General features: G+C 41.5%; 1 protein-coding gene across 1 annotated transcript in view; it reads left to right on the forward strand.

The window, feature by feature from the left end:
- The first annotated feature begins 6050 nt into the window (after positions 1-6050).
- The window catches only part of MYO1E (myosin IE), a 96044-nt gene continuing 75788 nt past the window's right edge, over positions 6051-26306 (forward strand). Inside the window, exon 1 of the mRNA XM_082321759.1 lies at positions 6051-6121. Within this exon, the coding sequence (XP_082177885.1) occupies positions 6119-6121 (3 nt within the window). The 5' untranslated portion in view covers positions 6051-6118. The remainder of the gene's footprint in view (positions 6122-26306) is intronic.

Here is a 26306-nt window from a genome sequence, read left to right on the forward strand (position 1 = left end):
GCGGCACGGGGATGAGCGATGGAGGCGCGGAGCAGGGGCCGTGCCTGCGGCTCCCGCACCAGCAAATGTCGGCCTCCGGAAAGTTTGGTGGTGGCAAAACAGCAGTTACTCTCAATTTCTAATGGTGCAGAAGAGCTGAGAGCGTGACTGAAAGTATGGACTTTTCCAGAGCGTCTAACAAATCCTGGCAGAATACAAGGTTGTTAAAATCAATGGCGAGTAATAGTTTTGTTTGTAAGATTTCCGGGTTATATTTTCAAACGAGATCTAACATGTAGCTTCAGTAAAGCTTCATATATCACAGAAAAGACTATCTGTCCGTTTGCACAGCAGAGGCATATAAGCTAAGAGTAAGTATTACTGGAAAAACAAAGTCCATAGAGGGTGTGTCTGCCTTCGCTTTTGTTTCCTGCTTGTGTCATTCTACTTCAGTACAACCACCTTGGGTAAAGAAAGGGGAAGTGAAATCGGAGACAAACTTACTGGCTTAGTTCACTCTGAAAGAGCAGATGTCTCTGCTTTTGGTTAAAATATATACAACATCCCATACTGTTGTATAGGCAAACCATTGCAGGACTGGGTATCTGGCAGATGCAAAGGATAAAAGTGCTAGAGTGTGCACATGCCATTGTAAAAAGAGAGGCGGGGTCTGAATCCACACTCTGATTAACCTATTTATTTTAAAGTAATTCCCACATCAAAGGATCGGGCCAGAAACAAAACATGGCATAGGTGCTTTCAAAATGGGGTAGTAACCAACTGAGAGTCATAGGATTGTGGGATAATTCAGGTTAGAATGGGACATCAGGAGGACACTTGGCCAACCTCCTGCGCCAAGCGAGGTCATTGATGAGGCCAAATGCAGTTGTTCAGGGTTTTACCCAGCCTGCTCGTGAAAGCCGCCAAGGATGGAGACTGCCCAACCTCTCTGGGCAGCCTGCTCCCATGCTTGACTGGCTGCTGGGGGAAGAATGTTTTCCTTATAGCTAGTCTGAACCTCTCGTGTTTGCATTTATGTTGTTGTCTTCCCACCATGCACCACTGTGAAGAGTCTGGCTTTGCCATCTTGGTGACTGCCTCATAGGTACTGGGGGCTCCTGTTAGGTCCCCCAAAGCCTGCTTTCATCAGGCTGAGCAAGCCCTGCTCCCCCAACCTCTCCTCGGGAGCCTGGGCCCCTGCCCCCGACCGTCCCACTGGCCTCTGCTGAACTTCTCTAGTTTATTGATGTACACAGCTGTATCCTCTGACCTGGCAAGTATCTAGACTAACTTCGTGCACCTGTGTAGTTTTTGTGCACCTGTCTAGTGATTTTTCTTGCTAGCAGACTACTTGGATACTCAGTGTTTTCTTGAGTATGTATGTCTACAGGAGTGGGGCTTGAAAGCAAATTGTTATCTAAAACAAATTGATTAAAATTATTTTAATTTAAAAACATGTCAACATTTGTACATCCTACTGCAGTCTTGAAAATGAGTGTTCAACTGTCTCACTCATGAATTTTAAATAATCGTAGAATCACAGAATGGAGCAATTTAGGCTGGAAGGGACCTCAGAAGGGAATCTGGTCCAACTCCCCACTCAAAGCAGGGCTAATGTTGATGTTAGATCAGGTTGCTCATCATAACATAAAGTTTTGATCTTAAAAGCTTGTGTAATGTTTCAAAAAATCTCTCTCTGAGGAAAAAAAAACACAATCCTTGTACTTTTGTGGATGTGAACGTACACAGCTTAACTGAAGTCAGTCACAGGAACACAGGAGGCAAAACTCCTCGGTTACCAAGTCCTTGTGGACTTCTTCCAGATTTATACCAGCCTTGCAAATAACAACATTATTCATACATTTTGGTTTGCAGTTGGAGAAAAATTCAAGTCAGTGAATTCTGAGTATCTCTTGCGTCTGAGGCTTCTCTTAATCAGATCCAGAGTAAAAGAGCCACATGCTATTTTTCCTCAAAAAAAAAAAAAAAAAAAGTGTGTGAAAAAGGGCTGTTGACTTTGTTACTGTACTTTTTATTCTAGTGGTATTTTAAATGGACATGTTGAACATGTTAATAAGCATGTTTTCTGAACAGGTATGCTTCTCTAAGGCCAACAAGAGAGAGGAAAGAAGGAAGCTATTGTGTTAGGTAGAGGGAAAGGGAGTAAAAGAAAGCTAAAATGATTTTACTGTTTTCCAAAATGGAAACCTGTCCTAATCAGTGAAGTGATTTCATCACATTTTAAGTCATAAACTTCTGCCTTTGTTTTATACATGCTGTTTTGTTTCTCCCTACATTTCACAAGAAGAAATTTCTGAATCCTTTTTTTATTTTTTTGTAAGTGGAAATCTACATTCTCTGAGTGTAACTGAAGGCAGAATGTAACCATCTGCATTTTAGCAGAAAACATTAAGATTATAAACTGTCTGTTTATTCTTTGGAAAGCAGATACAGCAAAAATTGCATTGAATTTTTAAAGCTTTCGTAATTTTATACTATTTATTTTTCTATGACACAAATCCTTTATCTTTCTAAGAAATACCAGATTGTGTGGTTTTCTAACTAAAAGTATGACGTCTTGTTTGAGGGTATTAAGCCTTATTTTAGTGGCTTTCAGGCATTAATTAAATTATTAATTAAATTATTCTGATCAACAGAAGACAAATATGTGGCTTATAAAACTTATTCTAAATATATTTTGTAAGTAAGGGAAAAGTGGTAATGCCTTTTTTTTTTTTCCTTTGCTGTCAGATTTAACCAATTAGAAAGCAGTCAGGGCAGTGCCTGTTGCATTAAAATTTCTAATCTTTTCCAGATTCACTGACTTCTCATAAGAGTTATTTCTTTCTGAAGCCACAATAATGTTTTTAGAATGGAGGTCAAGGGAAAGTTCCTTTTTCAGATAGGGTAGTCGTTATACATTTCAGCCTCAGCCCAACTCCTGCTCGGTGCTGGCACATAGTGCCACTCAGGCAGTGGGTGGGTGGAAACCCACGTGTGAGTTACCAGCTGCACTATGGAGGCAACAACCTCTCTCTTGTGGCACTGCCCCAGGTGGTGTGGGCTCCAAATCAGGTGATGGCAAAAAGGCTGTAGTCACTCCCGTCAGCGCTGGGCCTGTATCCACCTCTGAAACGCGTCCCGAACGCTAAGTCAATAAACCTCCTCGGGCACTGAAGTGAAGCCTGTCCTTGAATATTTTCCTGAAGCTTCGCACTAGTGATCAATATCAGGAGGATCAAGCGCTGCAACTGCTTGCAGCCAGAAAATAGCCTCAAAATAATTCTTGATGTTAGCACTTCTGTGGATGAGCTGGTAGGTGTTACTAACCAAACACAACCCTGTCAGACAATACACGCACTGAAAAAACTGATGAAGTTCTTGAGGCAGGGAATTTTTCTTAAATCTTTTCAAATTAGGTCTTTTGAAGGTAACCTGTCCATAAGAATGTTATGACAGAAATGTCACCACTTCTAAGTTTTGTGCATAATTTAAAAGTACAGAGATTCCTTTTTACACTGCTGGAGCTCCTCAAGATGAAAATGTGGGTTCTGCCTTTCTAAAGGGTGACTATTATACATTACTGGCTGGAGGAGCCCAGGCACGCAGACCGTTCAGGCACACCACCACTGACATTCGAAGGGAAATGCCTTCCCCTGCTTCTGAGCATGGATGTTGAATAAGTATCATTCACTTAATATAGTCAGCTTGGGAATTAGATGTTTATCATTAAAATAAGCAGAATTAAATGACTACGTTTAAAAGCATGAAAAGAGTTCATTGTGAATTAGACCGTGCTTGGTACACACAGTGCTTAGCAAAAGTTTGTGCAGATGCAGAGCGCTGATGCCTTCACCCCTAAAATTTTTGTTGAAAGTCATCTTGTAGTCCATCTAGAGTAGGTGGACCCCAGTAGCACATCTAAAATGCAGTGAACTCGGGACTAGGTTCTCAATCAGCTATCCAGTGTGAATGCACTTTTTTACTCTTCCACAACCTAGTTTCTCTACTTTTTCATAACTTGTTATAAAGATGCTTGTATGTATGTAAATACACATACAAACAAATACATACGTCTTAAGAAAATGAACCTAGACATTATAAAAGACCTGCATCCAAAGCAAATAGAAAAACCTACAAAACCTATATAGATTCTCTTTCTTTGTCAGCCCTATAAACACTCTCTGGATTCTTACAGGGTTTTTTCACCGCTTTTTATCACAGTCTCATAAATTTATGTGACATTTCCATGTTCAAATGAAATACTAGGGAAACTATTTTTGTCCTATTTCCATAAAACTGCTGTTACCTTCTGTTGGCAATTAAAGCGTGAAACTCATCTCCTGTGAAGTTCTGCTCACTTTTAGCACTATCAGATATATTTTTGCTTTAATAGCTATTGTAGCTCATATTTACCACCCAGCTACTTTCTCAATGAAAATATTTCCTACCCCTCGTACCGATGTCAGTTAACATCCAAGCAACCCACTGTGGAAATCCCAAGCTTCACATGATCAGTAATCATACGGTGTAAACCCAGCTGAGCTGAGGAAGTGTTTTGGTATTCTTCAAAACCAAGGATGAAACATGCCAAGGGGCTGTTGTGTTTCATCCAAACCCCCAAAGTTTGTGGGACCTAAGAGGAGGCCAGATAAATGGTTTAAGTTTTGTCCCATTTCTGTATTGAGCGCATCAGGGTGGGTTGAATTTGTAACACTTCATCGGCCACGTCTAATGTTTGCAAACCAGCATGCTGATCCTGCAGCCAGATCCGTGAGGCCAAACCCACGTGCCTGTGCTGCGCGGCACTGCCCTTCCTCTGCACGGACAGGTCTGCCTGCAGAACCAGCGCCCGCCTCGCAGCAGTGCTCTCCTCTGGAAAGTCAAAAGTGAATCCGCTTATGCCTAATCTCTAAATTAGTTTGGAAGCAAGTCTTCATTTTTGTCTATAAAAACAAACAATAAAAAACTGAATAAATATATTCTGTATAAACTACTCCCTATTTTGTCCCATAACCTAAACGATTCTATGATTCTATAACTGCACTTCTTTTTAATCAGAGATAAACTAAGAACCAGTAATATCTAATGATGAAAACCAGGAACTATACCTATTGAGAGTGCTTTTCGAGGTAGTTTGGAAGTACTATTAACATATGACTCGGGGTCTGGCTGTTGTTATAAGTGTTAGATTATGTTGTTTCCATTTTATTCATAGTCTAGCTTAGAAGTAGTCGTTAGAAATCCATTAAAGTCAACATCAGGGCTTCAAGCCTGAGGAGAGGCGTTTGTTAGCAGGACTACAGTCCTCAGCTGTGGATGGGTTTACTTATTTGATCCCTTAGAAAACACAGACCCTAGAAGTTCTGTTGATCGTATTCTGGTCAAAATGATAGGAGCAAGGTAGAGCAGATGCCAACTGCTAGGCAGACACCTGGGTTTTTTTGCATTTGTGGGGTACACCTAGGGCTTGCTTCAGTATCCATTCGGTATCAAGATGCTTTGTACCTCCCAGTATTTCCAGGGATTAGAAGGATCTTGGTGCTGCGGGAGGAGGAAAGAGCTAGGACAGCGCGAAGCACCGGCACGCCCGACGGGGGTATTGCTAATGCTGCTTTGCTTGGAACACCTCGCACCCACGGGCAGCGGCGCAAGCCGCGGTGGGGCGCCCGCCCCGCGGAGCGCAGACCCGAGGCGCGGGGGGGGGGGGGAGGGGCTGCCTCAGCACCTGGCGGCAGCCCCGAGGCGCTTGGCCGCCGCACGCGGGCGGGAGCGCGAGGGGGCGCAGGCCGCGCGCGCCGCCGCGCCGGGATTCCCTCAGGGAATGACGGTCCCGGCGGCGCGCGGCGATTGGCTGCGCCGCGGCGAGTTCTCCATTTATGGACACATCGCCCGCGCGGCCGGCACGGGGCAGCCCCCGCCGCCGCCGCCTCCGCGCTCCTTTCTCCTTCCCCCGCCGGCGCGAGCCCCAGCCCTCGCGGGGCCGCCCCGCCCGCTCGGGGCCGCTCCCGCCGCCCCGCCCCGGCGGCGAGCTGCGCGCGCGGGGAGGGCGGGCTCGCTCCCTCCCTCCGTCCCCTCCGTCCCGGGGCGCCGGCGCGTCTGGGCAGAGCCGCGGGCAGCGCAGCGCGCAGGAGCCGCGATGGTAGGCGCGGGGCGCGGCGGAGCTGGGGCAGCGGGGGCCGCCCGGCGGCGGCGGCGGCTCTCGGCGGGGAGAGCGCGGCCGCCGCGGCGCCTGTCTGTCGTGTTTGCTCGTGCTTTGCCGGGAAGGGGCCGCGGGCAGCGCTCCCCGCCCCGCGCGGCGGAGGGGCCGCGGCGAGGGGGCGGTTGTGTAACCGGCGCCGGCGTGCGGGAAGCGGGGCCGTGCCAGGCGCTTGCCGGGGCCGCCGGCCCTCTGGACGCCGGGTAGGTGCCGCCGCCGGCGGGGCACGGCGGCTTCGCTCTTCAGTCGCGTCCCGAGGCGGCCCGGGACCCCCCCGCGCGGGGCTGGGGCAGGGGCAGGGCCGGCGGCCCCCCGCGCCGTCTGCCGGGCACAAGCCTCGTCTCCCGCCGCCGCTCGCCCTTTGGGATCTGAGGAGGCTTTGCACGTTGGTGTCCTCGAGTGGGAAAAAACCCCGCGGGAGGGCGCCGGGACGGCGGTGTCGAACAACAGGTGACGCATCGCCGCCTCGCAGGGCGCCTCCGGCGCGGCCGCTGCCCGCAGGCCGCCCCGCTCCTCGGGCACCCGTGCCCGCGTCCCGGCGGCCGGCCCGGCCCGGCCCGGCGGCCAGCGGGTGCCCGGGGGCGGCGGCAGGAGAGCGTCCCCGTGAGCAGCAGATGCGGCTCCCGAAGCCGGGGCGTTTGGTGAATGTCTGGCGTGGTGCGGGGTGCGCGGTCAGTAAAGCGCGTCAGTGCTAGGTTGAGGAGAAACTGAGGTTCAGCAGTTGAACCTGGTTTATCGTTAGTAATTGACTCCTGATGATTGATAATAGCTTTCATCCTGAAGTAATCCAAATAATGATTATGACTACCTGTTACACAAGAATTTAGAGCAAGTAGTGAAAAATCCAGTGTGGTAATAAACTAGGCTAAAATCCATAACCTTTAACCAAGTAATTTGTTAGAAACTGTTCTAAAGTGGAATACTAAAGATCTCAGAGTTAAGATACTTGGAAAACTTTTGCATTGTTCCTACTAAAGCTTAACTAAGGTTAAGTTTTAAGGACTGACCAGCATAGTCCTTGTGTATTCAGAGCTTTACTGACTGATGCGGAGCATTTGCCTGGGCCCTTCACTCAGTACCTTTTAAAGGATGCCCCTCATATTACCAGTGCCTGTGCTTTGACTCCCTGAGGCAAGTACAGTTGTGCCTGGTTACACCTGTGTTGAGCACAAGCCTTTGCTCTGCATGGAGCATTGCAGAGGTTAGAAAGCTAAAGGTTCTGTCACGATCAGGGATGGTGATACCACCAGCTCTTACAGTCCTGTTATTGGTAAGATAGGTATATGTGTTCCCTGTGAGTTGATTGTTTAGCCAGGCGGTTCAAATCGACTCTAACTATAACCTTTGCTCCTCAGTACTTGCTAGGTCACAGACATCTGTGGGACTTGGAGATTTCCTGGTAGAGATTATGTGTCGTTGCCTAGGCTGCTGACATGTTAAATGGGGCTGGAAGGCCTTGGTGCAGGTCCTTCAGAGATGTCTACCTGTTAACAATAATACTTTGAGATCAGTGGGTCTGTTAGGTGATGTGCTGTAGATTCTATGAATTCCTTTTTAATGAAAGGTTTTTATCAAAATATAGTTCTTGTAAATACACATAACTAATTGGTAACATACTCGATGAGTTTTACTTTATTAACATAAGAGAACTAGTTTCTTCCACAAGATATCCTTTTAAGGGAACTATTCAGGCAGTTATTCTCCAGCTCTTAATTTGATACGGAAGTAGTCTTGAATTAATCTTTTCACTGTGAGATCTCAAGCTAACGTGAACTGCATTTTTTAAGATTGTCCATAAGTAATGATTACAACAAAACCAGAAAAGATTGTTTTTAAAAGTACTGCTTTTTCTAAGAATTATGCCCAGGCAATTGTTTGATAATCATTGGAAGGTAGTGTTTTGTGACTTAGAAAGCTGGTAGAAGGATTGCCTGGCAGGACTTACGAATGTAAATCACGCTGCTAGTATCCTGAAACTTTATACTCATTCTCTGTGCTGTATAAAAAAATCACATTATTTCCCTTATTTTTGCTTTGACAACTTTGATTTCTGTGGAGGGGGGGAAAACCAGAATGTCATAGGAGTGCTTTGTGTTGTCTAAATTAAGTCTTTTCTGCCACATCGTCTCTGTAGGGCTTAGAGTGAACTTTTCCTGTTCTAACAGTGTCCACAGTGCAGGGTGCTGCATTACCACTGACACCAGTTGTTGTTTCATGCTTCTCGGGCAGTCTGATACAGCAGAGCCTATAAAGGGGATGCTGGTGTAAATGTGCCTTCTTCTCTAGCCTCAGTGCCATGGTGCGTTGGCCTGCTCAGGTCTGCTGGCAAGATTGTGCAGCTCTGTGCAACTTAGCAATGTGTATGCACTTTTTTTGCTGGTTTATTTTTAATCCAGATCAATATCTATATCTGGTTAACAGTGTGGTTTCAGGAGGAGATCTGCAGACATGGCATGAGTGAGCGGTTTTATGGCTGTATGCTGCAGTATAAGGTGGGAATGAGCGAGTGTGGGGCAAAACTGCATTAAAGCTGACAGTTTTAAGAAACGTGGCAACTGTTGAAATTTTCGTCTTGAAATGCATCCATTTTGTTAACTTTGCATTTCATTTTTTAAAATTAAAAATAAGCTAGAGCCTCTAACAGCTTAGCTGCAGCTTGCAAGTCTTCAAAAATGTGCATTTTTTAAGTGTAAAGTAGTCCCACTCCAGTGAACGATTGGATCCTTAATGTTCAGGAAACCTCTCAGCAAACCTAAGCTGAAACTTGCTTGAAGGGAAACATAAGGTCAGGTGAACCTTTATGCAACTTTTGCTTTTATACTGTTGAGTTTGGACCTTCATAATGTCATTAGGTAGTTGATAGAGATGCATTGGAGGATCTTATCTGGAGTTGGATAGAGAATCTGTATCATGTTACAGAAATAATCTTGTGACATTAATGTGACAATGTGATCTTGAACCTTTTATTTAAAGTAGCTCTGTAGTCTTCAGGCAAAGATTGTTCCCCTGAGTACTGCCAGCTGGCTTTGACTCTCTTAAGGATAAAACATTGAACATTAATCAGGAAACATAATACTAACTACTACCATATTTATTAAAAAACGAAGCACAAAACCAAATAAACACCCCAACAACAACCCATCAGTGATCACCTTTGCCTGCTTTTGCATAATTTCTGTTCTAGATTACTTCTACTGAAGTTTTATACCACTTTGTTGGGGAGAGTGAGATGGGAAGGGTCCAAGAGAAAGCAGGTTCAGCAGTATCTGGAGTAACTCAACAAATTATCAAGCAAGCCGGGGTTGTCTAATTCATGTTAAGGAAAAAAGTGTTCATATGTTATCTTTAATCATCATTTCAATGCTAAGCATTTTTCTGTACCACTGCAGTCAGTATGTGCATTTTATCTGGGCATATTTGGTGTCTTCCTGTTTCCATCTATCTCTTCAACAAAGGTGGAAAGTTGATTCTTAAAAAGGAACCTTTTTATAGCAGTTCAACATGGCTTGCTATCAGATATACATGCTGGGGATGTCTTGATTGCATGCAATGCCTATGAAAGTCTGCAGAAATGAAAAGGACTCAATTAGCCTGAAAGGACTTGTAAGCCTTTAGGATTTGGTCCTAAAGTAGCTAATGTGTGATGTGAACTGGGACCTTACACTATCTTAACTCTTTTTCCTGCAAGAAAGTCACAAGGAAGACACTGATGCTTCTGTATTTGAACGGTGCTTTTCTGTCTGGTGCTGCAGACAGTAGCATAAGCTCAAACCTTGCTCCCTGCCAAATGTGGAATAGTAGAGAGGGTAACAGCATGTGCTTTGCATTATGTCTAGAGGTGTATTAATGGAAAAATCTTCAGCTATATGGTGTTTCTGTCTGGCTGATATATAAAATATAATAAAACACAGTAGCATGTTTGATAGCAAAGCTAGTGATTTGTACTTGATGTGTTTTGTTTAGGTTTACAATGTGTGCATGCTTGTCTCTGTTTCCTTCTAGTGTAGACCTCTAGAATGGTTTATGGATATGTTGTGTGTGTTAGAGCACTTTTTCAGAAAACACTAATGTATGCAGCATGTTGCCCAAATGCAGCTTTTGCAGCTGAAAACTGAACATGTGATTGTGTATGTATGTACATCTTAAGCATTTTTCTCATAATTTCTTTTGCCTTCCAGAATTGCTTTTTACCCCCTCTATACATAACTAGTTTTTTGTGAAGGAAATGGGGTGACAATGCTATTAGTAGTTTAACTAAACTATTTGCAGCCACTTTTTCTTAGCTTGAAGGGATAACTTTCCCCAGTCTTACTGCCTCATCTTAAAACATTGCTGCATATGTGGAATGGGGGAAGTTAAACTTTTTAGAGCCTTTGTGATAGCTAGCCAGTGAAATGTGGTCAAGCTTTTACTGCGTTCTCAGTAAAATCTTAGTAATATTCTCATCTTAACATGGAAAGTATGTTTCCTTGCTTGAAACACTTAAGAAGCTGCACATCTCTTTACAATAGGAGCTGAGAAGACTTCTCTAATAATTATAAATATTTTTCCTTCATAAATACCAGTTTAATCTCTTCCCAGTTTTAGGAGTTAGTGTGAAAGTGACATTGATCTAAATGGTCATGCACTTCTCTATCCAAGTTATATCAAAGAATAAAGGTTTTTGTACTTTTTTATTCCCAATTTCATAAGGAATCAGAAATACCTGCATGTGTAGATTTGCCTTCTAATATAGTATGCATGTATTGCTAATGTATAGATAGAGAACACATAAACATCTTCAGAGCTACCGAAGAACCCTTTATATCAATAAAACCTAATTAGCTTTAGATGCTGCATCTGATGAGGAAGGGAGCAAAAAGGTAAGAGGTAATCTTTCCTCCTAAGCTCCTAGCTCTTACACTTACTTTGCCCAGGACCCTGGGTAACCCTAGGAGTGAGCCTGCTGTAGTTACATGAAGAGTTCTGACACAGATCGTTGTACTTCTGATACAGACTAGCCTGGGATCTGGCTTACTGTGTTGGCCTGTAAGTTGTCAGGTTTTTGCTTACCCTCTCGTTCTGGTTGTTGCCATAATGCATGGCTTATACATGACAAATTGATCTGCTTTCCTTTTCAGTTTCCTAAAACACTATTGTAATGCAGTACTTCAGTCTGCTTTTTTTTTTTTTTTTTTAGAAAAGTGGATTCTACATCTAGATGGTGTATGGCTACTGGAAAGCATTAAGAGCTATGTTGGAAAGGGATTTTGCACCTAATTAAAACAGGTTTTGTTCTGGGAGTTAACAGTGTAAGACTAGGAGGAGTAAAATCAAAGAAGCAGTTCTTAAGACTGGGAAGAGCGTGTGTGTATGTGTTTGTCTTACAAAAAATAAGGATTTGGAAAATAGTTCAGTCCCTCTCCAAACACAGAAATCACCAGGCATAGGCTTTGGCAAGAAAGGATTGGCTTGCACTATTGTTAACTCTTTAAATGAACCCACTTTGTACTATCTGAAGTCTCACCTTGAATATGAGCAACAAAGATTTGCATCAGTGTAAAAGGCTAAACCTTTTGGGGGAAAATCATATAAAGGTTCTCTTACACATTTTCTCATCTGTTGGAGGTCATTCATTTCCTCACTATCCTATTGTCTGCCAAGGAGCTTTTCTGGTCGATGCTGGTCACTAGCAAATGACCAGCATTCCTATCACTCCCTGTGGGAAGTGTCTTTTTTTTGCTGCTTGTGTGTGGAGAAGTATTACAGGTGTATGGGCTGCTTGCTAATTTTTGAAACCGCTGTAGCCAAAGGACTCTGTTAGGTGGTGTATGTTGTTTGGCTTTTATTATTTCTACTACATGGGTGTGAAAATATTTACAAATACCAGAGAAACATGGCAGAAAGTAAACAAGAATTTTCTTCCTATCTTAAGATCAGAACTGAGAGCTGTCTCTGACAAGTTGTTTGACGTTCATCTCACCTAATTGTTAGGACTCTTGTGCAATCTTAGCCTGCTGTTGCACTCCTGAGGGAGCTTGGGTGTGAGGAGCTGTAGTCAGAGCTTCCAGGGCTCAGTTCAGTCTTTCCCATCTCCTGCTCCGTTCCCCCACGTTCCTGAGATGCCGATCACTGTCCTGCCCAGGAAGTACGGCTATCGCTCATCTCCTGATTCATACTCATCTTCTAGCTTTCCTATCTTCCACCTAGTGATTTCCTCCCCTTCTCCTACCCTCACCGCTTTGAAAAATGCGAATACCCCTTGGGCAGACCAGGTGTGCAGTCATGTCCTGGCAGTGCATGGGATCGGTTCTCTCTGCTTGACTAAGTCTTTGCTGTGGTAGGAAAAGGTTTCTTAGTCTAAAGCATTTCCACATGCTGAACCTTACAGGTGTTTTCTGCCTGTTTTATTAAATGTGCTTCATACAAATGTGTAAATGGCTTTGGAGTTTGGCAAGTACATCTAAGCTCAAGATTATTTAATGTAAATAGTCTAGAAAAGGGGGGTGTGGTCAAAGATCTTTTTCCAAAGACACAGTGACATTTAACTGGCATTAAAACCATTGGTGGATTGGGTTCATAAACTGTAAAGTGTATTTCTAAAAAAAATTTCTGAATTGAAATTTTTTTAGTTGAAACTGAAAGCGCTTTTTTAAACAAAGCCACTGGGAGAGCTGACAAGGAAAGCAGTATTGGTAATTGGAGCATGAGTCAGTTATCAGAAGTGATGCTTATTGGGAAGCACACTTAAGAGGTGCTTTTAAGTACAAAGAATTACCTACTAATGTAACTTACTAAATTCAACAGCTAAATTTGAACTTTAAAGCCAGATGTTAGCAGATCTTGAGCATTCTTCGTGATCAATACCATTCTGGAAGTGTAAAAAGGACTATAAAACAGGTCCGGTGCTCTGCTCTCCTGTCATCTGGGTGATTCTTCAGCTGCCAGAAGTGTCTCTGGTAAAACTCACTTCTGGCTGTCGGGGAACAATGCGAAAGGCGATGGCTTTATACTCTTGGAGTGGGATGATGATAGATCTCTCTTCTTTAGCCTACTTCATCAAAAAAAGGAACATAAATGGTTTACGCAAAAACATGTGCTTCTAGAAGCTATTTTGATGCTCTGTTCAGCAATCTAAAGTCTAAATGAGAGGTTTTTGTTGGCATCCTTCGAACAGGACTAGCAGTTGTGAGTGACTAGCTGCACTTGTCCCTGTACAGGAAGTGTGAGGGGTTTTTTCCTTGCCAGCTCAGAACCACTTACTGAATCACATTTGTCAGCTGAGCCTGAGTCTGTAACCAGTTCTTGGTCAGCCTTGTCTAATTTAAGTGTTGAAGTCATATTCAAGTCTGAACAATGCGGCCCGATATCCTTTATATGTTCTTAACACTCAGGATTTTAAATCTTTCATGCTTGTGTCTTATGAAATAATATGCTGCCAGATGTTTGATCCTACACCTAGGACAGTCTTCTGTTTTCAATCTGGCATTCCACAACATTTGTGAGGCTTTAAATTCTAGGCAGTTTACCAGTGCACATTGTTATCTTTTGCAGTGATTTATGTCTTTTCCTGTGCTTTGAGTTGTATATTGCTAATAGCAGAAATACAGAAAGATGGAAGTTGGGATCTCTTGTCAGTAATATATTTGCAGTGCCAAGCAGTAGTCAAGAATTTGTCTCATCTTGTTCTGTTTTTTTTCCTGCCTTGAAGGATACAAGCCCGTACAAATGCCTAAGTGCTTCCAAATTTGCTTTTGCAGTACCTCTTAACCCTGTGTTATTCCCAACTTTGTAAAGAAGTACGCTGATACAAAGTGTATTTGAATTTCTTTTAAAAAATGCTGCCAATACATTTAAAGTCCTTTGGGTTGTGACCCCTGTATACTCTGATAGATTATTTGGTATGAAAATACTACTGGTCTGGGGGGTTAGTAGGAAGATTCCAAAGATAAAAGTTTACCTAGGCATTGTAAACGTGTACGTACAGCATTAGCATTCCGTTAGCTGTTGGGCTTTGAGCTGTTGTGGTTCTTCTGGCATGTACTGAATACCTTTTGATCACTCAGGTTTTGGACTATCTTATTGCAGATGTTTCAGTATATGAACTGGAAAATACTTCATTTACTAAGTGAAAGCAGTGTTCTTGAGGCATATTGGAGGAGTACTTTAATGAAACATAATCTTAAAGGCCATTTCATGGTACTCAAAAGCAAGTGCATATTTTTAAGTTTGAGTATTTGTTTTTTCTTTCAGTATTTGAGAAGAATTTGATTTGTCTGTTTCAGTCTTGAAAGAATTTGTTTTCCTGTACTGCGTCCCCAACTTTATTCGGTACATATCTAAAGAAAGGGAAACGTGCAAAAGTCTTCATAATAGTAATTGAAAACAGTCGTACTTATAGTACAGATATACTTAAATTAAATGGGGGATTTCAGATTTGGTGAGATTTGTTCCAGAAAGGATATAAAGTTACAAAACCACCCATCCTTGCTTTCTGAGCACAGAGGTACTAGCTGTCTACATAGACTGAATTAATAATTCTACAGTATGTTCTGGTAAGGCCAGTGAAATATGGATTTTGCATAATTATTTCTGCTGTCTTGGTATTGGCACTTAAAAATTGTTATCTAAACATCCATCGTGTTTTTGAAGGAACTAGTGATAGGATGCGATCATTTAGGGAAAAAAACTAATTAGTCACAGGAATCCATCATTGCATTAGACTCCTGTATCATATATAGTTCTATAATTTTTGTTTATTCTTGATAGTACAGTTTTTATGGAAGCAAGTTAGAGTGACACAGTACTCCTGTCAGGAAATTTCTGATATCTTTCCTACCATAATTTGAATTAAAAATTTAGGTACTGTGGAAATTGATGTATTACAAAGCATGATTTTATTACTGTGCTGGTTTTGGCTGGGATAGAGTTAATTTTCTTCACAGTAGCTAGTATGGGGCTATGTTTTGGATTTGTGCTGGAAACAGTGTTGATAGCACAGGGATGCTTTAGTTATTGCTGAGCAGTGCTTACACAGGGTTAAGGCCTTTTCTGCTTCTTATACCACCCCACCCGCGAGTGGGCTGGGGGTGCACAAGAAGATGGGAAGGGGCGCACCCATGACAGCTGACCCCAACTGACCAACGGGCTATTCCACACCATATGACATCATGCTCAGCATATAAAGCTGGGGGAAAAAGAAGGAAGGGGGGGACGTTTGGAGTGATGGCGTTTCTCTTCCCAAGTAACTGTTATGTGTGATGGAGCCCTGCTTTCCTGGAGGTGGCTGAACACCTGCCTGCTGATGGGAAGTAGTGAATGAATTCCTTGCTTTGCTTGTGTGCGTGGCTTTTGCTTTAACCTGTTAAACTGTCTTTATCTCAACTCATGAGTTTTCTCCCTTTTACCCTTCCACTTCTCTCCTATCCCACTGTGCAGGGAGTGAGCGAGCAGCTGTGTGGGGCCTAGTTGCTGGCTGGGGTTAAACCACAACAATTACATATAGCTTCTATACTATATCATACCCTGCTGACACTGTTCTTGTGTAAACTTGGCTAATTCCTGAATTCTGAATTGCTTTAATCCATGAAAACAAATATATGACTTTACCAATTAAAATACAGTAGTCCCACTAGGAACAGAATTACTTCAGCTGTTTTTTGTTGCCACTTAAAAACTGTGCCTTATGCACAATCATGTTTCCAGGACTTGATGTTGTGTTGTTGGTAGTCTCCAAAGACTTTTTCGGTGCTTCTCCTCAACTTCAAATGTACACTGGAAACTACTATGTTGGTCAGTAATTGCTAGATTCAGCAAACCAAAAATTCCTACAGAAACATTCTGGTCTTTGCAGTGGAAAAGTCAAAATAACTTCTCAGGGTAGGGCAACTCGGATGTTTTCAGTTTTGAGGGTATCCTGGCTGTTCTTTGTGTAACCTGCAAGACTTGAATAGACTGGAGTAAGGGGACTTTTTGGAATTGACTGGCCTTGGTGTAGGGGGAAGTATAGGCCTATTGCTACAGAGTAGCAGCTTAAACCTGCTCAGATGTCTGTGGCAACAGAGGTAAATATGCATAAATCTATCCTGAACTGTATCCAAACTGTTAGCCCTTTACTTGCTCTGCAGTGGCTGTTGGCTTTGGAAAGCATCTCTTCCCACTTCTTCCTTGGGTAGCCAAGAGTTCCTAATTACAGATGCACAAAGCCCACATTTGCTAGTTGCGCTAGTAAGGGGTGGCATTAGCACACAGCGCTTGTGAGGAGGAACACTGGTCTTCCAGTTAAGTGATGGGACTCAGCGGGCCCCTCGGGGTTCGTATTTGATGGCCAGTATCACGTTCTACTTACCAATGGTTGAAGGCAAAGTCCCTGCAGGAGCAATGTTTCAGAACCCTGTAAGGACCCAAGTCCTGTTCTGTTGGTGATCCTAGGTTATAGGAATAAACTATCACTATTGTGCAGCTTAGGAACATGGTTTAGTGGTGGACTTGGCAGTGCTAGGTTAACGGTTAGACTTGATGATCTTAAAGGTCTTTTCCAACCTAAACAATTCTATGATTCTATCAGCAAAGAGACTTCACTCTTGAAGTTGGAGTTGCAGTAACTTCTACGGCTATTTGTTGTGGGTTTTTTAAGATTAATTAGACTTGACATGGGCAAAAAGTGAACTCGAATGTTGTTTGTAACAAATGGAGGCCCTGTTATGATACTGCTTATGTCTATGGAGGTCTAGTTTGAGATTTAGCCTTTAATGAGCAAAAACTTGAGTCCCATTTAAAGCAGAGTTGGGGGGAGGGAGAATGACTTCATTGTAGGAGAGGCCACTGCTTTTGCTGTTTTGCTGTGTTTCACTTGTGTTTTTGTCCCAGCATTTGGTTGTAACCACAGAGTTCAAGGCATGATCATTTTCAGATGAGAGGATAGGGACAGGTCTTCAGCAGAGCGGGTCAGATTAGAAGTGTACCTAACCAAGTGACAGAGGACTTGACAGTGCCTGAGTATCTGATATGTGGAACTCGAGGTATATGTTGAGTACCTGTTTCTAGCAACTAAGCCTGGTTTCTTAAGCAGCTTAGATATTTGTCTATAAATGTCATTCTTGTCTTACAACACTATGTAATAATGTATATCTGCATGGCAATAAAGGAGTAGATCCAATGTACTGGAGAAAATACAAATTTGCCCAGTTTCACATTTCCTTTAAATACCAATTAAATCAGCATATATGATGCTGTGGTTAACAAAACTTATGTTGATAAAACTGAAATGGGTTCTGTTGTGGTTTAAAAAAAATACATACAATAATGGAGATTAATCTGTTCTAGTTTAAAGCTGCTTTCAAATACACAGAGTATGTATTCTCTACAGGACTTACTACATCCTCCACTGACCTTGGCCTTGGTCTCAGGGGTGTTTAATGAAGTGCGTGAGCCTCTTGTAAGGCTACGAAGTGGCACACAGTAGTAGAGAATGGATTAATTACTTCATGTAAGTAGTACTATTGCTAAATGACAGTTTTAATATTGAAAGGAATACTTAGTTTACCAATTCCTAGTGTCAGTTACCCATCTGACTTCTCCAGAAGTCTTAAAGCTGTTCCCATGAGTACTACTTTTTAAAGCTTTTCTAGTGGTGAATAGGAATTCTGGTTCCAGGGCTCTTAATGCCTGAAATACCAGCACACCCAGTCCACAGAGACCTGATCTCAATATGCAGAGTAAGTTCATGACCAGCAGTGGTTTCTTCCTGTAGTTTACTTTGTGTTTTTATTCTTGGTTCATTCTAGGAACACTTGAGAGGAAATAGAAGAACAGTGGCTACTTATTCCCATATTTGGTATTGTTCTAGACAAAATGAACATCCTTCTTCACTAAGAGAGGGGTGATACGGTGTTTCTGGACAATCTAACCTTCCTCAAACCACAGGTTAATCTTGACAGGGTCACATTGGGTCTGCTTTCTTGGTAGCTGTGTATAGTGCAGTTTTCTACATGGACTTACAGTGATGTTAAGCAATTAGGTGGCACTAACGAGATGGATTAAGATAATTAGGCCTGCATCTTCGCAATACTAAAAGCTTGTCTTTACATAGTTAAAAGTCCCTGTTCTACAGCAGAGCTTCCATTGGCCTATACATTAGTAGTGGTGTATTTTAAATTATAAAGAATTGGAATTAGTGAAGGTTACAAAGTACTTTCAGTGAAATGCACACTCAGGCTTTAATTACTCATAATGGAAGAGGAAAGAATAATTAGAACATCAATGTCAGTTGCATCTCCTAACTTGCTCCATGTTTCGTTTTCTTCTTGAGACCTGTATTTGGATGGGCTCATGTTGTGTTCTGTATTCCCAGTACAGATTTGGGGGGGGAGGAACCCCAAGCCCTAAACCTGATTTCTCAAACAGTCACTAATAAAGCCATATTGAGAAAGGAGTAAATACAATGTACTTCAGGAGAGCATTGTAATCACTAGAAATGTACTCCCTGCTTCCTGCTGAAATAGCTAGCTGCCTTACCTGCTCCCATGCAATTTGCCAGTAAAAATACAAATTAGTTTTGTGACAGCAGATTTTGATCTTTAGTTTAGGAGTCCTGAGCTTGACCTCTTCTTGTTCTTAAGTATTGCAATCTGTACTTAAACTCAGACTAAATAAAGTTCAGACTGCCCGAAATTAAGCCGCTCTGGATACAGTCTTGACAGATCTAAGAACTTCCAGTTTTAGACAAGAAAGGAATGTCTGAAACCCACCCAGAAGAGCAGAACACAATACAAAATTTGAAATCACTGTTTCAATGACATAGGATAAGTTTATAGACTGAAACAATTTTTTTTTCCAGTCCTGAAAGTTTCTTTTGTGGAAAGGAATTTAAGAGCTGTTTATTCTGAAAACAGTCTTAACTGTGTGAAAGACGACAAGTGCTGAAGCAAGTATATTTGGGCTGTATTGACAGTACAGCCTGTACCCTTAGTGTATAGGCAGATACTTCATAAACCTTTTGCCGTCACTAAGGATGTTCTGATGAATCTGTTCTGAAGGTAGTAGTTTGAATGTAATAGAGAAGCATGTTGTTACCACAATTAATGAATTAGTCATGAATTTCGTCTGACACACCTTGAGAGTGTTCACCTACTGAAATCAAGTTTGCTTTTGTTCAGATAATTCCTTAATGATACAGGCTGAGGCATTTTTGCACCTGAGACCATGAGGTAACTTTTTCACTTGACTTGTGCAGTACATGGGTCTGTTCTCAGACCGGAATACATTTAAAATTGAACAAGCAGTTAGTGGGGTTATCCTGCTACTATATGGTAGGATTTTTTTTTTGTGCTGTGTGTGGCTAGAGTCCAACCTGGAACTGCAAGGGACAAAGCAAGCTGAACTGCTCCCATCAGTTTGATTGTAACCTGCCTATGGTGGCTTGTACTGGATCTCTGATACTCAAGAACAGTTAAATGGCTCCTAACTTAGTATGGGGGGGAAAAGAGACTTCAATCAAAAATACCAGTGGTAATTTTCTGCTGTTCTAGAATGCACTTAAGACTTTGGGACTTCTTCCTAGTCTGCAGTTCAAAATACGTAGCTGGAGAATCAGTAATTGGAATGTTAACTACCTGTTGTGAAATAGCTACAGTTGTGAATTTTACATCTGAAGCAGACAGTATTTTTGAAGAATATCCATTTTCATTTCAGAATTATTTTACCTGAGGACTACAATTAGATCTTAAAGTTAGAAGTCAAGGTTATTGCCTTTTTTTTTTTATTCCCAGGGCTTTGAAAGTATTTTGTCATTCTGCTCTTTTCAGATGTAGAGTAGTAGGCTAACTATAAAAATACTAATCCTGTTGTTGTTTGCTCATTGAGAGTGCAGGTGTACAAACAGGAAAAGGAAAAACAAAGGGGAAGTTAATATCATCTGATTGCCAAGACAAAAAAGCACTAATTCAGTAGCTAAAATTATGTTCAAGCTGGTGACAGGATACGGTGAACAATGAGGAGTGTTTTTTATGTTCTGTAGCTAAATGTGTCCTTTTAGGGCTTGATTTGCAATTATTCTTGACCAATTGAAACTCTTGAGGCGGGTAGAAGTCCACCTCATTTAAATGAACACACTTTTTTTTGGCATGATATCTCAATGAGATGCCTAGTCACTTATTTTTCATTCTTGGTGTTTTTGAAGACGTGGAAATATACTGAAGAACTAAAACTACTCAGTTTTTTAAAGTTTTTTTTAAGTCAGGTAGTGCAAGTCAGGACACGTAAGTATTAGAACTGGCAGGTGGGGGAGTACTTTCTGTTGTTCTATCCATTTGCTACTGTAGCTGTAATAAAACACACTATTTTCCTCTTCATTCCCGTTCCTGTCTTCCAGTCTCTAGTGTGACAGTGGGTGAGAACCTCACTGAAGTGTCAAAGCTCTGCAGAGCCTCCCTGATCGCTTTCTCTGTGGATGATGTTTTGTTCTGGTGCTATTTTAATAAGGAAGTACTGGGGAATATATCTAAGGGGCGTATTCCTAACAGCTGCCATGGTCTCTGTTTTGTGGAGCTCTCCTAGGAGCCTGAAAAATCTATAGTGTGTGAGAGGACTGGAATCCTCTGCTGGTTTTGACAGACAGTGTGTCCAGACTATGTTGTGCCCTCTGTGATGGAAGTATGACTTGGTCTGCAATAGGCTGAGTGACAGATCCTACTTTCTCAAATAGGAACGAGAATGAGGGGAATAACTTTTAAGAAGGAATGGTGGAATGGTCTGCGTTGGTGAGATGGTGGGAGCCTAGTCTGATCCAGGCAAGCTGCTTCCAATTTCAATGTCAAGTTCTGCTGCTTCAGTTCTACCTTAATACTCTTTCCATCTGTTTACAATCCTTCAGTATTGCTGATGAAACTGGTCTGATTCTAACCTTGTCTAGGAAACCTGTGCTTGTCCTCATTCCCATTCATCAGCCATGTGACTTTGAAATACTTGGCCTGACTCTGTGGTCCTACCTCTTGGCTTCTGCAGCTGTCTTTCCCTCCTACAGCTTTCCCTCCTACATCTTTCACACATCTTTTACTTTCAGCAAGCCTTTACAGAGGTCCCCTGTCTTCAGCTGCAAATCCCAAGGGGCATGCTCTGCTTTGTTACAGACTTCCAGTGTAATTTTTGGGATTTGTCCCTTAAATGTTATCTGTAATAGTATGTAATGTGATGTTTAAGTTATGCCTTTACTAGTAGTTCTAAACAGGTTTAACCTTGCCCAGACAATGGTTTTTAAATGGTGTGTGTAAACATTGGAATGTTTTTCTGGTCCTTTTAAAGTGCAGCTTTCTATGGTAGCGCATACTAAAGGAAAATATGCAATGAAACACGTTGTATAAAGGCGAAGAAGTTCTATTTTGTACTTTGCAATAAGGTGACTGAGATGAAAATGGATGTACAAATGTTATCTCTCTTCATGAACCTGATTATGTGAATAAGTCATGTTATTACTTAAATGCCTGTATATGAAACATGTGACTTCAATAGTAGATGAAAAATTAATTTTTGTCTTCATAGTACAGTTACTGCTTCCAGGTGTGGAGAATTTTTAAGAGTGCAATAAAATATACACTACTCAATTTCTGCATTAGTACTAAATTGGCAAAACAACACTGAGGATACATCTCTAACAGGAATCTATGGAATAGTTGGTGTTGGATATTGCCTGTATACCACAGACCACAAGTGTGTGTTCAAAGATAACAGAAAAGCACTTCCATCATGCTAGCTATTACTATAGGATTTAAAATGCAGAGTATTTTTTCGAAGTTGTTGTCAACAATACCTAAAAGCCATACAACTACTTTAGAACTGGACTCCAGAGTAAAAAAAACTATTCTTGCAAAATGTTCCATGGCACCTTTCATAACTACAAATAACTTTGACACTTTATTTAAAGGTTTTGCCCCTTTTCGTAGCCCTTCTGCTGAACCAGTGGGCTGTTACTGACTCATCAACAACTAAATTACTAATTTTGTTCTCTTTAGAAACTTGGGCTTTGCCTCATGCTCTCCCATGCAAACAGTATGTAAATCTGCCCTCACTAAACATTGAGATTTGACAGGAGGAAACTCCAAAGCAAAATAGCTGCAGGCTGCCTCCTGTTCTTTCTTACAGCGTTTCAGTGGAAACAAAATTATTCTGGCAGTCAAACATTGCACAAGGAGTATGCAGAAGCACATCCTCATATCTAATGGTCAAATTCTTTAATCTACAGAGTTTAAGAGGTGCTTTCATTAACTGGATGAGGCATGCCTAGCTGCACAACATAGTTTTTCATATGGTTGTTCAGATTAACATGTTGTAGGGGAAAGAAAAAGGCACAGGCAGGGGGCTGGGATGGTTAAAGATCACATGCTTGATGTGTGATGTTATTTTTCCACTATTGCTTCACTAGATGATACATAGAACTGTGCACGTTAAAGGAACCTTGTAGAAAACAAGCTTTCCTCAGTTACTATACTTCAAATAAACCTAAATACTAAACTTCAAATAAACCAAATAAATATACTTCAAATAAAAGCGTGTAATGGCATCAGCGGGGGTTCTGAGAGTGCGAGTGTGAATCCCAAACCTACATCACTAAATGACCAACCTTAACTTCAAATCCCACCTCATTTGCTGAAATACCTAAGGCATTTGATGCCTTGTGCCTTTATCCCCTTTTCCATCATATGCTTTAAGTCATGTAACAGGATGGCATACTGCCCTCAAGTGACCTCGATGGGGGTGAATGGCCCACCCCTTATGAACATCAGTACTATACCTAGTAGCATTACAAGTGGTAGGAGATGACATGGCTGTGAACTGTGCACTCTGGCCTAACTTCACTCCTGGTCTGCAGCTACTTCTAAATGCTACAGTAACGTGAAGAAATGTTACGTGTTAAAACCTAACAGTTTTTCACTAAATTAAATTGAAGTGAAATCAATAGACATCTGAAAGGATAGAATGAGATTTTATGGTAATGCAGATAAAACTTAAAGATTTAATAGTGATCTGTAAAGTGGGTTGTTAATCTACATATTTAAAAACTTAACTAGATGAGGCATTCTAGTGCACACAGGCTTTTAGATGCATGTTTCTCCATTTAAATGCAATACAACTTACAGGAGAGGCATTTTTTTATTGCTTATATTATAAACAATTTACAAATTTTACTAAAGAACAGTTTCTACTAGTGTGCTCTTTTTTATTTTGAAAAACCTAAAGAAAAAACCTGAGGCTTTACTTAATTAACATAGGTGATTCTAATAGCTTTCGTTAACTGGGTGTATTAACAATGGAGTGAGTCTGAAATACTAAAAATTGTATTCTCAATAGCAAAGACTTGTTGGGTTTGGTCTTATTGGACTTAGTTTTGCTGATATTTTTGTGTATATTTGTGAAAGGTTACCTTGGAGGATGTTTGAAGCTCCAATTCCATAAGCAACAAAGCAAATGTCCTTCATTTCAGCATGGCAAATTAGATGGAATCTGATTTCAGCTAGTCTTCAGAAATCTGAAGTGTGCAGAGGAAAACTTAAGATGTGTGGATTACGTCCTCCTCTTTTTATTGTTTATAAAAGGGACACTATCTATAAAAATGGATAGGCTACCTCAGAATTGTCTTTCCTTACAGTCCTGCAGGGACAAACATTCATAATTGGCCTAGATATTTTTCACAGAAGCAAGGGGAGAATGGTTTTCTTTTCAACAAAACCTAACTAGGCATAAATAAAACTGGCAGAATAGGTTGGCAAGTTATTACAAACACCTGGATATTTCATGGTTCTTTGGTCTTTTTTAATTGTGTTCATAATTAGAAGAATTTTGTTTTTGAAAGCCTCAATGAGTTTCAGTATTTTAGGTGTTGAATAATTCATGCTAAACTTTGTTTTTGCATTGTTTATGGCACAAAAAAAAAAAACCCTTAAGCAACTGATTAAAAAAAAGACTTACCACATTCCTTTATTCACAATTATCCTCTGGTTAATAACAACATTTAGACATAACTATCTTGGCAAAATCATAGCTATGTTTATGTAAAGACTGGTACTATGCTGAGCCTCAGTATTGCATTATGAGGGCTGCCCAAATCTTTCCCATTCATGGATTTTTTTTTTTTTTTAATTCCATGGCAAAATGTGCCAACATGCTTTGTTTCTAGTTTGGCTTTTTCTTTTTTGTAAGGGCCCTTTTCTTTACTTTCAGGTTTTTGTGGATGCTATGGCCAAGTACAGGCAGTCTGACTACAAAATGAGCTGTGCTGAAGTGTTTTATTAGGTTTATTTATAGAGGTTAAAGTGATGTTTGTCCTTAAGAAACTTTCTGAGCACTGACTTCTTCAGACTGTGCTTGAGTGATGGTTCGTGGTAGTATGAAGGAGTAGTGTAGTTTTCTGTAAGTAATTATCTGATCTGGTAACTGACACTAGTCACAAGGAGTTGTCTGGCATTACACAGAGAAAAAAATCTCACCTGAAATCACTTGGAAAAACTTGCCTGTAAGTTCATACCTAAATCTTTTTTTCAAAGGAAGAAAATAGATTTTTATGAAAATAGTCTCATAAATGTAGAAGGATGTACTGCATCAGTGCCCTGGCATCTTCTCATGTGTATTCAAACATCATGGGTCAATGCTCCAAAAGTTTATGGCATTGACTTAAATTTTTGGTCGTCTGAGAATCTCACATAATCATATTGTCATGAAATTTAGGGGAAACATTAAGTATGCAGTAGTAAAGAAAGGACAGTAGTTGTGGTCTGCAGACAATGTCAGTCTCTTTATTGCTGCACATACCTATCTTTCTGAAGTAGCAGAAGGTTGAAAGTCGGGCCCACTTATTAGTCAGGACTTGGAGCTGCCTGTTCTGAACGATTCTCAAGAACCAGCTGAGCTATGGGCATCTGCTGCTTCAGAAACCAAAGGTCAGCTGAGACAGGAATCAGTATTGCTCATAGGAAAAAGGGACAAAACCAGGCAGATGTGTAGTAGCAGAATTAGAGATTGATCTTGGACAGTGTGAAAATGAAGTAAAGCCCTTTGTCCCTTCCAGCAACTGCAGTGAAAGCCCTGAAAATGGACCTGCATGTTTAGGATTATCCAAAGGCTAATACAGCATGTTGAACTCTTAGTCGGCACCAGGGAAGTCTGTATAAAGTGTCAATATTTCTTAAGAAGTTGGTTTTCAGTATTGCTCCTGGAATGCTTCTGACACTTCATTTTTTTCCTTCAGGTTCTCAGTCTAACTTACAGGTGCCTCAGTGTTTCTAGGTCAGGTGTAAGGAAGGCAAAGAAGCTGGTCTGGAAGGAGAAATATATTGGAAGAGTTTGTCAAAGTTCATGACAGCCTTGTGCGGAGTAATTGGAAGTAATGCTAAGTTGAACTCTAATTGAGTTCAACTCTAAGTTGAACCTGTTCACTGAATAGCTCTCACCATCTCATGCCTCACTCATGATGCCGGTGCACTGCTGAGGGGTGTGTGGCAGAATACACTCTTGCGGACCTGGTACAGGCTAAATGTATAGACACTGGTATTGCATTTGGGTCACGTTTTTAGTACACCACTTTAAATTGTATTTGTTTTCAGCAAGATAGAGTCAAAGGCAGCATTTATAGTATGGCTGGGGGGTCGGTCTCTTCTCCCTAGTAACAAGCGATAGGATGAGAGGAAACAGCCTCAAGCTGCTCCAGGGCAGGTTTAGGTTGGATATTAGGAAAAACTTCTTCACCGAAAGGGTGGTCAGGCATTGGAACAGGCTGCCCAGGGAAGTGGTTGAGTCTCCATCCCTGGAGGTATTTAAAAGAAGGGTAGACGTGGTGCTCGAGGACATGGTTTAGTGGTGGACTTGGCAGTGATAGGTTAACGGTTGGACTCGATGATCTTAAGGGTCTCTTCCAACCTTAATGATTCTATGGTTGAAAGATCTTGAGCCACTCCTGTGGTCCTGACGGGGTCATAAAGAATATGTTGCTTAGCAAGCTGACATGTAAACTTAAAGGAAAGCTACTTGAGTGCAAGCTGTTTTTTGCACCAGAACTTTATTTTTAAAGGACCACAAATCTTGGCTTTAATATGGAGTGTAGAAAAAGGTAAAGCTGCCTCTAAGGGCTTTAACAGTGTAATGAATTGCAGCAGCTAAAAGT

This window comes from Platalea leucorodia, assembly GCF_965183815.1.
Source record: "Platalea leucorodia genome assembly, chromosome: 9".
NCBI lineage: Eukaryota > Metazoa > Chordata > Aves > Pelecaniformes > Threskiornithidae > Platalea > Platalea leucorodia.